Below are 14325 nucleotides of genomic sequence, written 5' to 3' on the forward strand. Positions count from 1 at the left end.
GGAGGAAAGGTGGGCAAATGAGAGCTGCGAGAGGAATTTCCTGGTTTGCTTGAGAACATTTTAATGGAATTCACGGTACTCTGGGGCACATGGTTAATAACACTCTTCATAAACGAAGCACAGCGAAAGCTGCTGATTCCACCCAGTTCCCTGAAACCGCAGGTGAATTAATATGGTGACGAAGACCGACCACAACAGACGCCGGAGGACACTCCAAGCGGCAGCACACGTGGCCTGTGCTCACTCAGCAAATGGAAAGGCGCGACCAGACTTACATTTTCTTTGGAAAACGATCTTGTGAAGCACAGGTATCTGGTAACCTTGGATTTAAACAAGCCGTCCTTCCAGAGGTCAGCATCCACACCGTCTGCCGTCTGCGCCACCTGCACCGAAGAGACAGAGGACCGCAGGTGAGGCGGGTGGCACCGAAGCGTGCCAGCCGCCTCTCCGTACCGGTGCCAATTAGCACCGGCCGGAACTCGCACGGCATCTCATTAGTTCATTTCACTGGGCCCCGGGAAGAGGTTTTCCAAAAGGGGACAAGGGAGAGTGTGAAAAACACAACTTCTAAAAATACTGTCCCCGGGGAAGCCGTTGATTAAAGACACCCTGACAAAAATGGTTCTAATGAGAAAAGAGCAACTTGTGTTGTAATGGGCCAAGGAGGGATTGGAGAAGTCAGCACATTAGGCTGCTCATTACCACTCACTCGGGGGACGGCAGGGGTGCAGGAGAAAGTCCAATGGGGTGTGAAATGCCACCTGAGAGGGCACCGCTGTGGGGAGCTGACACGGCCCTGCTCCAGGACCCTGGGGCCCGCCAGGTGCCTCGTCAATGGGGTGCACGGGGCCGGGGCAGGTGTCAGGAAACCCCTCCTCAGCGTATCTTCCAGGCACCAGCTCTGCCAGTGCCATTCAAGGTCGGAAACTGTATCATGTTAGAAAAAGAAGGCAGACCCAGCTCCCGGTTTGTAGCCTCACTAGGAAGCCGTCTGCCTGTGTACAGATGCAGGTGTTTTCCTCCGAGGAGAGTTCCAGGCTGAAGCCAGCCTTGCTTGGGCCTCACAGGACCGGGGCACGGGCTGCGGGAGGTTGGGGGGAGGGCTTGTGATGGGATGGGAGGGAGAGGGGAGGGGCTGGAGGAGGGCAGGGACCTCCAGATGCTCCCGGTGGACTGTCAGGGCTGGGCCTGCTCTCCTAACACGCCAGTCTTACCAGCATCTCCTCAGAGGATTCATCGACCTCCAGCACCTTGGCTGGCACCCGTGGGGGACACCAGGAAGGCTCAGGGAGCAGCATCCCTGTCGGGGTACACTCGGTGTCTCCCTGCTTGTCCCTGAGAGGTGTAGCCTCGGGGTGCAGTCCTTGATCAGACAACCTCCCGGCCATGCTGACAAACTGCTGAAAGCATCTCCTTTACAGAGAACACTGGAGTCAGCCCACAGCCCATACTGGAGCAGCTCACGGCCGCCATCAGCCGCAGTCACACACACCAGCACCAGCCGGGTGTCCCAGAGCCCCGCAGCCATTCTCTGAGGCCGCCCCGGGAAAGCCCACAGGCCAACAGGCAAAGGAAAATGCCTTTTTCAAACCCAACAATGGTAAATTAGCAAATGCTACAAAGGGCGGAGAAAGGTACTTCTGCTAAATATGCAAATACGTTTGGCCTGGAATCTGGAAGAAAGGTATGGGGATAATGTAGGAACCGCTGGCTCCAAGGATGTCCATGTCATCCCCACAGGAAGGAAGATGCTAGTTCGGGATCAGACCTCGTCAGCACTTCCCCGTGACGGTCACACACCGAGTTTCTTGAAAAACATGACATTTAACGCAGTGGCCCCAACTCGCCACCACCAAGGACCCGTTTGGTGTGTTTTCTTCCTTGGATCCATGTTTTGAAAGCTTTTTTTGTTTCTCAAGCTCTACTTTTACTGTATTTCCTAAATTCTAGTATGGAGTCATTTGGGAATCACTTAGAGATTTAAAGAAACACCCCTTTAGAAAAATAAGAAATACTAGTATCATATCAAAATGTACAAATCTATATTGTTAGGTGCATCCCAATTTCGGAACCACTAAAATGTGAAAATAAAAAATGTATAGGAAGAGAGAAATGCCATGCCACCTGAAACCTATTTGGTTTCTCTATAATAAAGGCTTTATTGTTAATACATTAAAAAACGTCTGCAGAACCCTCGAAGTCTGAGGAGCCACAGGCTGGTACCCCAGAAGGAAGAAAGCTGTGTCCTCACCTCCCACGGGGGCGGAGGGGCTCCGAGGCTCTCGTGTGTATCGGGAAACCCCACGAGGAGTGGGTGTGCACGACACCAAGGCTACCGTTCCCACGGTTTGGAAATGACGATTCCCTCTTCTCACCTCTGGCAGAACTTTCCTTTTTCTGAGTGAGAGACACCTGAACAAGGTGGGGAGGCCGGGGCAGGCAGAGTGAGGGCGACAGGCCGGCCCTTCCTCAGTCCCCCTTCTCCACCCTGACCGAGTCTGAGAAGCATTATAAATGGACAAACCAAAGGCCAGGCCTTGCCCTGAGGCCACAACTCATCTGCAATGAAGCAAAGATGTGTAATGCCCTCCAACCCCAGCCAAGGGGAGGCAAGGCAGGAGGGGAGGGAGGTGGCCGGTCCTGATCGGTCCACCACAGTGAACAGAAAAGTCCTACCCCGAAGCAAAATAACAGAATCCCACCAAGTTTGGGACTTAGAAAACCACCGCTAGCACTTCCAGAGAGAAACGACAGGCCCCACACCATGGACATGACAGGCCTCAGACAATGCTGCTCATTGCGTCCCTGTGACCTAATTATCTTACAACTGCAAGTTTATGCCTTCTGACTCTACGTAACTTTTATAATAGGAAAATCAACAAGTTAAAAGCCTTCATTTGATTCGGTGAGAAACAAAGATCTGCCTGAGAAACACTTTGTAGAGCAGCTGTCTAGCTGAGCCCCAGGACAGGCCCTGTGCAGCCAGCCCTCAGAGCTGTCAGAGGGTCCTCACCGCGGGGACCCAGCGCTTTGCCCAAGAGGAGCTCCTGAAAGACACCACAGCTAACCAGCAGATTCCTCAGCCTGTTCACGCCCCGGGGTGTTAGGAGAGCCCACCCACAATGCAAAGAGGTGCCTGGCAGACAGAAAGCAAACACGGAGCCAGGAAACTCCGCAGACATTCCAAAGGAAATATCTGGCTGACACTACGGGTAAGAATGGAGTTCAAAGGGCCTTGATGTGTTAGAGCCTGCGCTGTGGAAACACGCTTGGCCGGGTCAGTGGCCAACCACGGAGCCACGGCAGCTCTCAACCGAGCAGCGTGGGCACAGCAGGGGGGCAGGGGCCGAGCAGCCACCCTTGGGGTCCTACGGAAGGGCGCCCAAAGGTGCTTCTAAAAACCCTAAAGGGAAAAGAGCCATTCAGCTTAGCTGGTGCCGAGGTGAAGAACTCCAGGTGTGTTTTTGGTTCTGATTTCGTTTGCATCACATCGCTTTGTATCCTGAATGGAGAGCTCAACTTGGCCACAGAGCTTCCGTTGAAAATGTCTAATACTTTTTAGCAAAAGCAATGAATGCGCGTCTCTGTCAAAATGTTATTAGCATTTTTCCTCTGATTGGTAAGATTCTGTAACTTTTATTCTCTGTCTTGTACTTTTCTGTGTCTTCCAAATTGTCTACAAAGAGCATGTGTTAGTTCTGAATTCAGAAAATGAATCTATTAAGGAAGGAAGACATTGGTCAATAGCATTCAAAGCTGAGACGAGGCCAAGAATTAGGAAAAAACTACCGAGTTAGACAGGAACTAAGGGGTGAGTGAAAAGAATGACAAAGAGATGGCGGTAGGAGCCCCTGGGCAGGCAGGGCTTACTGATAAAGACAGGCCTGGGAGGTGGGGAGGTGGCAGGATGGTGGCAGTGGCGACATCGCCTCGTTTTTAGGAACGGGGACAGCCGCAGGTGTGTGTGGGAAGGGGCAGAGACCGAGGACAGAATGAGTGGATTTACACAAGGAGGATTAACAAGCAAGAAAGGAGACAGAAGGACGTGGCCATGAGACCTCACCTGGGGATTCATCTTGGGAAGGAGAGCCACGCACAGGGGCTCCCCGCTGTGTCACCTCTTCCTCATTTTCTCCCTGTTGACGGGTCTGCAAATTACGGGCAGACAGGGACCACCTCCAATTCACGACTCCCAGTGCCAAGCACAGGACCTGCTGGTGAATGCATGTGTCCCCCCTCTGCTCCGTCCACCTCCAGACTTTAGGAAAGCTCCTCCGAACCCAGGACAGTGGCTTTGTAAAGGACACGCCCGTCGGCGCAGGGGCGCTGGAGAGGGCTCACCAACGAGCCAGGGCACAGATCGGAGACCCCCACTTGGAGACGCCAGGACACCCAAGCGCCTTCTTAAGAACAAGGGACTTTTTCTATGAAACCAAATCACCAGACCTCAAGGCAGGCCCAATTATAAGCCATAATTTCTGAATGCAGTTCAATAAGCCTATGAAAACAAAATGGGTCTAAGGTAAGAAGGCAGCAGCTTTGACAAATGGCACCATTTCCCCTTAGCTAGGGCCCTAGCAGGATATGGTTAAGAAAATAGTGAAAACTCGAGGTCCTGGGATTAGCAGAAAATCCGGTGATGCTTCCTGGCTCCCCCAGGCTTTGAGGAAGGACACGGGTCTGCGCATGGGCCCAGCCTCCCCCACACCCTTACCCCACGCTGCCGGCCCCACCCCTGCGCACGCTCTCCGCACGGACCACCTGGAGTGGCGGTACAGGTTCCTGCTGGATAAGAGGGAACAACTCAGACTGCAAGGCCGGGCTCCGGGCTTCTGGCGGGTGTTAACAAAGGGGCCTGAAAGAGACCCAGCAAGACGAGGGGGACAGGAAGAGTTAATGTGATGGGATTAAGAGGAGACGAGTGGAACTGGTGAGCTCATGAGTCATGCTCAATGACAGGAGCAAGAAAGCAAAGGAGATGAACTGGCACTTGTGACTAAGTCACCCTTCCTCTTTACTCTATTACTCAGCTCTCAAACCACACTGCCAGCTGTAATTGCATTTCAATTCATGTTTAACACAAACATAACTTAGCTGGATGTTGGCATCCAATATCCCAGACACAGAGAGGCGAAGGAGAAAGGAGCCAGCTAACTCGAGTCAATAAGCCTTCTTTGCATGCCCGGTGTGTATGTATGCACCCAGGCACAGCTGGGTATGGAGGGGCAGCCCTATGCAAGACGCCTTGCGATGCAGAGATACACACGGGCCGACAGCTGTGGTTAAAAAGTGGTAGGAGCCACAACAGAGGAGAGTAAGCCCACCATCAAAACACAAAGCGCTCCAGCGTCCTTCCGCAGGGAGAGGGCCGGCGTGCACGCACCAGGCACGGGGCGGGCGTGGGGACAGCACAGCTGAGAAACGACGCAGAGTTCCAGGGGACAGGAGGGGGGCGAGAAGGCAGGCAAGGGCAAATCAAAATAAGTCTTAGGTTCCAGGGAAGTCCATCCGTTTGATAACCCCCTTCTGAGTGCTAGCTGCTGAACACTCAGAAATAAATAAAACAATGAATCTGCCTCTGAATCTAAACACAGAAAGCTGGCTGGAGAACCATTCTAAGCAGGTGAGCAGCCGGTTTTTTCGACAGTTTCCACAGGCCATCCTACAGGAAAGGTGAGGCTGGAGCGGAGTGAGGGAGCCGCGTGGGGGCAGTTCCGGCGGCGGTGAGGAAGGACGGTGAGAACAGAGGTGCTGGATATTTGCTCAGTCAGCGGATCAAGCCCTTCTCACACTCCTGCCCTCTCGTCTGGTCCTCTCCACAAACACAGTGGAATCTGCAATCACATAATTTCCTATCACATAAACCTTCCAAACACGTCAGCTTAAACCATGATCAAAGGGTCAGGAAATAGCCCAGAAATCAGGTGGGGGTGAGTGGTAGGTTGGAATTCGGAACAATAAAAGATTCAATGAGGCTGCTAGACAAAGGAAAATTATTATTTTTTTAAATAAGCTTTCCTCTCGACTAGCTCAGAAGCTTCCCATCCTTTTTCAAAGCTTTTATATAGTTTGAAGAATGTGCGAATTACCAGTTTCTTGACAATTTTAGGGAATGTTACCTTAAAACAATTTAGGCCTAGTGCTTTTGTTGGAAATAATTCTCTAATGACTTTTGCAATTTCTTCCTTTGATACAGGTTTGTTATTGGATTTCTTCTTCTTAAATAGCTGTAGCAATGATCTAACTCATCAAGATTTTCAATTTTAGTCACATAAGGTTACACATAGGAGCTATTCATCATAGTCTCTTATAATTTTCAAATCTCCTTATACTCTACTTCCCTTTTCTCAATCTAAATTCTGCTTATATTTATTTCCTTTTACTATCATATTTGCCAAAAAGTTTATCTATTGTGCTTTTTACAAAGGATCAATTCTCCCTCCTTTTACTTCTGATTTCTCATTCTATCTTTATTATTTCCTTCCATATGTTTTTCTAGCTTCTTGAGCTCTGGGAAAATATTAATTGGTCTAATATACATGTAATTAGAGCCTCAGAAAAAAAGAGAGGCCAAGGAGAACTCTTTTAATAATGCCCAGAAAATTTCCAACTGCAACAACAGCAGAAAATCCATTCTTTTCAGGTGTACATGGAACATTTACCAAGACAGATCACAGTCCAGGCTGGAGTCAACAAACTACAGCCCACAGACCAACTACAGCCTGTAGCCTCTTTGTGCACAGCCTATGAATTGCAAATGGTTTTTATATTTTTAAGAATTAAAAAATCAATATGCAATAGAGACCACACGTGGCCCACAAAGCTTAAAATATTTACTATCTGGACCTTTACAGAAAACTCCTTTTCTAGGCCATAAAATTGAGTTTTCTCTCTGATGACATGGAATTACATAAGATGTCAATAACAGAAAAAAATATATAGAAAATCCCCAAATTCATGGAAGCAAGACAACACACATCTAAATAACCCCTGGGTCAAAGAAAAATCAAAAGGGAAATTAAACAGTATTGTGAATGGAATTAAATTTAAATACAAAATAATAACATTCAGGGATACAGCTAATGCAGAGTTTAGAGGGAAATTCATAGCATTAAAATGCTTACATTAGAAATGGAGAAAGATTGCAAATCAATAATCAAAACTTTCCCTTAAAAAACTAGAACATTAAACCCAAAGTAAGCAGAAGAAAGGAAATAAAAGAGAAAACAATAAAACAGAATACATAAAAATGATAAAGAAAATAAAACCAAACGCTGGTTCTTTGAGAAGATCAATAAGTTGATACAAGTCTAGGCAGCCTGGGGAGGAAAAAAGAAAGATAACACTAATGATCATGATTAGAAATGAATAAGAGGATATCCTACAGGTTCTAGAGATATTAAAAATATAAGACGATATTATGAACAACTTTATGCCCAGGCACTGAAAAACTTAAGTGGAAAAATTGAATAGAACTCTATTTTAAAACTTGAAATGTTGTTAAAAACTTACCCAGGTCCAGGTCCAGATAGTTTCACTAGTGAATTCTACAAACATTTAAAGAAAAAATGCCAGTTTTACATTAAGTATTCTAGAAAACAGATGAGAAAGAAACACTTCCCAACTCATTATATGAGACCATCATTACCCTAATACCAAAACATTCTAAGAAAAGAAAACCACAGATCAATCAATATTTCTCACTACCATATCATAAAATGTCTCAGCAACATCTTAGCAAATCAAATCTAATAATACATTAAAAGAGCAATGTATTATGTCCATGTGGGGTTTATCCAAGAAATCCAAGTTTGATTTAACATCAAAAATCAATCAGATATTTCATCATACTAAGAGACTACAAAGGAAAAGCAATATGATTATCTCAATAAAGCATTTGACAAAATTCAACATCCATGTATAATCACAACTCTCTGGAAGGGTATGTAGTAAGCTTATTAGATAGTGTCTACCAAAAAAAAAAAAAAAAGACAGAAAGAAAAGCTACAGCTAATATTACATTTAAGTGGTGAAACACTGAGTGATTTTCCCCTACAATCTGGAATAAGGCAAGGATGTCTGCCTTCCCGAGTTCAACTCAACAGTGTATTGGATGTTCTAGTCAGTGCCCTAGGGCAAGAGGAAGAAATAAAAGGGCATACAGACTGGGCAGTAAAAAGTGGTGGGGTCAGGGGGCGAGATCAACCAAAGGACTTGTATGAATGCATATAGGCCTAACCAATGGACACAGACACCAGGGGTGTGAGGGCATGGGGTGGGGGGGAAGGGGGAAATGGGGGGATAAGGACACATATGTAGTACCTTAATCAATAAAGGAAAAAAAATTTTTAAAGTAACACTGAATACCATTTACAATAGCATAACAAATATGAAATGCTTAAGGATAAATTTTGCAAAATATCTGTATAATTTATACACTAAAAACTAAAAATGGCTAATGAGAGAAACTGAAGAAGAGTTAAATAAATGAAGAACTATATCATGTTATTTTGAAATTAACAAAAAATTCCTGTGTACTACTTTACACAGATTCCCTATAATGTTAATATTTTACCACATTTGTTTTCTCTCTCTTCCTTTCTCTCTCTATGGGATATTTATTTATTTATTTATTTATTTATTTATTTATATGCTATATTCTTCACAGTGTATCATATCAAGAGGCACATGATATCTGTCTCATTATTGGTTATGTTAACCAGTAACTTGCTTAATGTGGTATCTGTTTGGTTCCCCACTTTTATTCTTTGCAACTAAGTATTTTGTGAGAGATACTTTGAGACTATGTAAATATACTACTTCTCATAATACCTTCACCTAGTATCTTTAACATCTAGCTATATCTTTTAAGACCAAAAAGAAATTGACAGATATGACTACTAGTAAAAACTAAAACTTTGATAAGACGAATAATAATCAACAAACTTGGATACTATAAACAAAGTTGAAAGGCAATGATGGACTGAGAGAAAAATACATGTAACATATATAATAGTCAAAGAATAAACAGAATACATTAGGGAATCCAACCAGTCAATAAGAAAGAGCCAACCAAATGAGTCAACTTTAAAAACAGGAAATTAACAGAAAAAATACAAATGGCCAATAAACATGAAAAGATGCTCAACCTCCTTACCAATAACAGAACTTCAAATTCACACAATGTGCTCCCAGTTTGAAAAAAATGAAAGTAAGAAGACTGATAATAAAGAGTGATGGTAAGAATGAGGGTAAATAGAAACTGCTGTATACCATTTACTGGGAGTATATGTAAGTCAGTAAAGCATTTTTGAAAAGCTATTGGTGGTAGCTACTAAAATTTAAAATGTGCACATCCTTTTACCCATCAGCACACACCCAGAGACATATGTACAGGGATACTTATCACAGCACTGCTTTTCAAAGACCAAAGAAAAAAATTTTAATTGCATTAGCAGGCAGTGCTAACGAGTTACAGTAGAAAAACAGCCATTAAAAAGAATGATGCTGTTATGGAAAGATTCCCTACATAATTGTTAAAGAAAAGAAGAAAGAAAAAATATTATGTAGAACACATGTATTAATAATAGTAATCTATGTATATAAAAGCATAAGCAACGGGCAGACTGGCTGACCTGCCGACGGGCTGGTAGCTATGATGCGCACTGACCACCAGGGGGCAGACGCTCAACACAGGAGCTGCCGAGAGTGACAGCAACCTTCCCGAGTGCCCTTTCGCACTCCGGGACCCCTCGGGGGATGTTGGACTGCCGGTTTTGGTGATCCCTGCAGCCCAGGCCGAGGGACTCCACCTGCCGTTGGGACCCCGCTCACTCCACAGATGCCCTTCGAGCCCCGGTGCCACCACAAGGGGGAGCCAGCCGGGGAGGGACCGCGGGAGGTTGGCTCCAGGACGTGTCCGGCCCGCCTCGCCCAGTCCTGCCCACCGGCCACCTTCTAATTAATTTACTTTCAATGTGCACGATTCCGTGCACCGGGCCTCCAGTAATAATAATAATATTAATAATAGGTGCATGGCTCAAGGTAATGCAAGTTACTGTTTTAAGCACTTTATGAACATCAGCTCCTTTAATCCTCACCACGATCTGTGAGGAGAGTTCTGTGAATAATCCCCACTTTAAAGCAAGAAAATGGAAGCGCTGAGAGGTAAAGCACCTTGACCAGGCCACACAGCTCATAAACGGCAGAGCCAGATGTGAACCGAGGTACGAGGGCTCCAGAGTCTCTGTTTCATCACTAACTGCAGCCTCTCCCTCTCCTGCTTCCTCCCACACCCCCCGCTACACACACACACACACACACACACACACACACACACAGTGGGGCAAAAGTAGGTTTATAGTTGTGAGTACACAAAACAGTTTATTCTTATATTATTATTATTTATTTATTATTGTATTATTTTCCATGTGAACAACTGTAAACCTACTTTGGCCTCACTCTGTGTATGTATGTATGTGCATATGTATATATGTATATATGTATATATGTATTTATGTATTTATGTATATATGTATGTGTGCGTGCATGTGTGTATGTGGAAAGGTATTTGCAAAATCATAGAAAAAGGATTGGAAAGATATAGACCAAACTGTTAACCTGTTAATAAAACAAAACATCACTTCACACATAACCAACTAATTAATAGAACTGATCGCTAGATGCCCTGAATGTCTGACTACTTCAAGAACTAGAGCCGATTCTTCCTCCTAGTGTCATTCCCTTACTTGGAGGTCTCTCGCAGTAAGGGAGGTCTGTCCTCTTCAGTGACCTCCATCTCTCAATAACACAGCTCACCTCCCACAATTCTCAACTCCAGCTACATGTCCTCTCCCTATATGCACCATCCCTCATGCAAGCAGTCTCTTAATACTATCAATGTGGACCACAAAAATTGAGAAAGGTGGCCTAAAGCATTCTGAATCTTGCAGACATTAAGGAATAACTGGCAAGTATTTTATAGACATGCAGTAGCATCTCTCTTGCCTATATACGTAAGGCTGAATATTGATGTTTAGGAAAGATTTCTGACAGGCTTAGAAATAAACAGATTCTCTGGTTAACCCCAAATTAACATAAAACTAGAGCAAGCCAGGACTTCCCCTTCCAGGAATATGAAATAAGATACACCTGTTCCTATTCCTCCCACTAAATACAATAAAAAATCCTGGACGTTATATGAAAGTAACGTAAGTGGCCTCTAAAGGGTGAGAGAAGAAGGCAGACAGCCAGGGACCTCGGGACCCACGGAGCAACAACGTGGTGAGTCCTGTGGTTTCTTTGTGCCCCACATACCCCAGACCTAACAAAAGCCTGCTTTCTCTAGACAATAACAGATCATTTAGCCAGTAACAGATCTACTCCAGCCAAACACCACCTAAAACACTGTGGCCCCACCCCACCCAGGCCAGTAGGGGGACTAGACCTCCACCCTCACCGCGCTTTAACAGGCATCCCAACACCTCTGATGAGATGGGGTCATGGCGGGCCAACTAGCGAGCCAGGACTTTCATCCCCACCAGGCAACAATGTGGCTTCCCTCTCCCCCAGTGGAGTGATGCTGGAGAAACCTGGTGGGAAGTCGGGACTTTCGCCCCTGTGATGTCAGTGGGGGCCACCAGGGGGCTGTAATGAGGCACTCCCGCAAGGAGGTATAAGTGGAGGCCTACTGGGGAGTTAGAACTCCATCACCTTCCAGCAGTAACAAGGAGCCCCATCTCCTTGAGTGTCAACAGAAGCCAAGTGGGGAGACTGAACTTCTACTCCTACCTGGCAGGAAAGAGATGGGCGTCCTCCTTCTCCTGCCAGAGCAGTGTCAGAAGGAGCCAGCGAAAGTACAAGTAGGTTTACAGTTGTGAGCACACAAAACAGTTTATCCTTATATTATTATTATTTATTAATTATTGTATTATTTTCCAGAGTCTCATAATACATACCCAACATATCTAGGCTTCAGCCAAAACCCACTCATCAAAAAAAAGCACCAAGAAACAGAACGATCTCAAACTGAATTTAAAAAGACAATCTACAGAGCCCAAATCAGGATGACAGAGATGTTTGAATTATCTGGGCGGGGGGGAGGGGGAGAGAGAGACAAAAAAACTTTAAAGCAGCCATCAGGAAAACACTTCGCTGAACAATTATGAACATGCTTGAAACAAATGAAAAGTAGAGAATCTCAGCAAAGAAATAGAAAGTCTCAGTGAATAAATAGAAAATATAAAGAAGAACCGAATTGAAATTTTAGAACTGAAAAATACAATAACTGAAATAAACTTAATGGATGGACTCAGCCGCAGAATAGAAGAGAGAGAGAAAGAATCAGTGAACTGGGAGATAGAATAGAAATGACCTAATGTGAACAGCAGAGAGAAAATAGACTGAACAAAAAATGAACAGAGCCTCGGGGAATTGTGGACTCTAACAAAAGATCTAACACCCCTTTCATCAGAGTTCCAGAAGAGTAGGAACAGGATGAGGCTGAAAAAAGTACCTGAAGAAATAATGGCTAAAAACTTCCTAAATTTAACAACAGGCATAACTCTACCAAGTCAAGAAAGTAAGCAGACTCTAAACATGATAAATCCAAATAAATCCACACCAGGACACATCATAATCAAACTCCTGAAAAATTAGGACAAAGAAAAATGTTTGAAGAATTGAGAATGGAACAACACTTTACTTATAGGGGAACAACAACTCGAATGATGGCAGATTTCTCATTAGAAATCACAGTGGCCAGAAGGAAATAACACATCATTTTTCAAGTGCTAAAAGAACTGTCAACCCAGAATCCTATATTCAGTGAAATATCCTTCAGAAATGAACAGGAAATAAAGACATTCTTAGATAAAGGAAAACTAAGAGAATTTTCCGCCAGCAGACAGACTCTAGAAGAATTGCTAAAGAAGTTCTCTAATCAGAAAAGAAATGATTTTTTTAAAAAGAAACTTTGAAACATCAGGAAGGAAATAAAAAACATGGTATATAAAAACATGGGTAAATAGACCTCTCCTTTTGAATTTTCTAAATTATGTTTGATGGTAGAAGCAAATATTATAACACTGTCTGGTACGGAAATATTTAAGTCAATTATATTATAAATAAGGGAGCATAAAGGGACACAAAAGAGAGTAAGGGTTCTATACTTCACGTGAACTAGTAAAATGAAGTTACCAGATACACACACACAGAGACACTGACACACATAATGTACTACCTAAATCAACCACTAAAAATGCTATACGACAAAATAAACTCAAAAACATTTCAATAAGCCAAAATGAAATTCTAACAAACTTTCAAGAGAAGGCTGGAAAAAGAATACAGAAACAAACAATAAAAACATACAATAAACAGAAAATAAAAAATAAAATGGCAGGTTTAAGCCCAAACATATCAATGATTACGTTAAATATAAATGATCTAAATACACCAATTAGAAGATAGCAATTTGCAGAGGGGTGGGTTTAAAAACATGATCTAACTATATGCTGTCTAAAAGAAACTTATTTCCAATAAAATGGTATAAGCAGATTGGAAGAAAAAGTATGAAAAAAGATATATCATGAAAACATTAATTAAAAGGAAGCAGAAGTGGCCATACTGATATTAGATAAAATATACTTTGGAGCTAAGATAATTACAAGACTGAAAGAGACATTATATAATGATAAAATGGTCAACACACCAAAAAGAGATAGCAATCCTAAATGTGCATGCATCAGACATTGCTGAAAAACATGTGAAGCAAAAACTGATGAAATGAAAGGAACAAAGAATAATTCCAACATTACAGTTGGGAACTTCACTGCTCTCTCTAAAACTGATAGAATAACTAGACAGAAAAGCAGCAAGAATAAAGAAGAACACAACACTATCAACCAAGAGGATCTAATCTATCTTTTTAAAAAATTCCACTCAATAACAGCAGAGCACACAGTCTTTTCAAGTGACCACGGAACATATGCGAAAACAGACCATTTCATGGGCTATAAAACAAACCTCAACAAATTTTAAAAAATTGAAGTCATACAAGACTGGGTTCTCCAAACACAATGAAATCAAACTATAAAACAATAACAGATAGATGATTGGAAAATCTCTAAATGCTTAAAAACTAAACAACACAATTCTAAATAACCCATAGGTCAAAGAAGAAATCTAAAGAAAAATTAAAAATACTTTGAACAGAATGAAAATGAAGATAAAATATATGAAAACTTGTGGGACATAGCTAAAGTAGTGCTGAGAGGGAAATTAATAGCACTAAATGTATACATTAGAAATGAGGAAAAGTCTCAA

At 43.3% G+C, this 14325-nt stretch overlaps 1 protein-coding gene across 4 annotated transcripts in view; it reads right to left on the reverse strand.

Moving 5' to 3' along the window:
* Positions 1-14325, reverse strand: part of MVB12B (multivesicular body subunit 12B) — a 140117-nt gene that overhangs the window by 103193 nt on the left and 22599 nt on the right. For all 4 annotated transcript variants that reach the window (XM_079790249.1, XM_079790248.1, XM_079790251.1 and 1 more), the window contains one exon: positions 276-383. In XM_079790249.1, the coding sequence (XP_079646375.1) occupies positions 276-383 (108 nt within the window). The remainder of the gene's footprint in view (positions 1-275; positions 384-14325) is intronic.

Source organism: Cnephaeus nilssonii, assembly GCF_951640355.1.
Source record: "Cnephaeus nilssonii genome assembly, chromosome: 14".
NCBI classification, from domain to species: Eukaryota; Metazoa; Chordata; class Mammalia; order Chiroptera; family Vespertilionidae; genus Cnephaeus; species Cnephaeus nilssonii.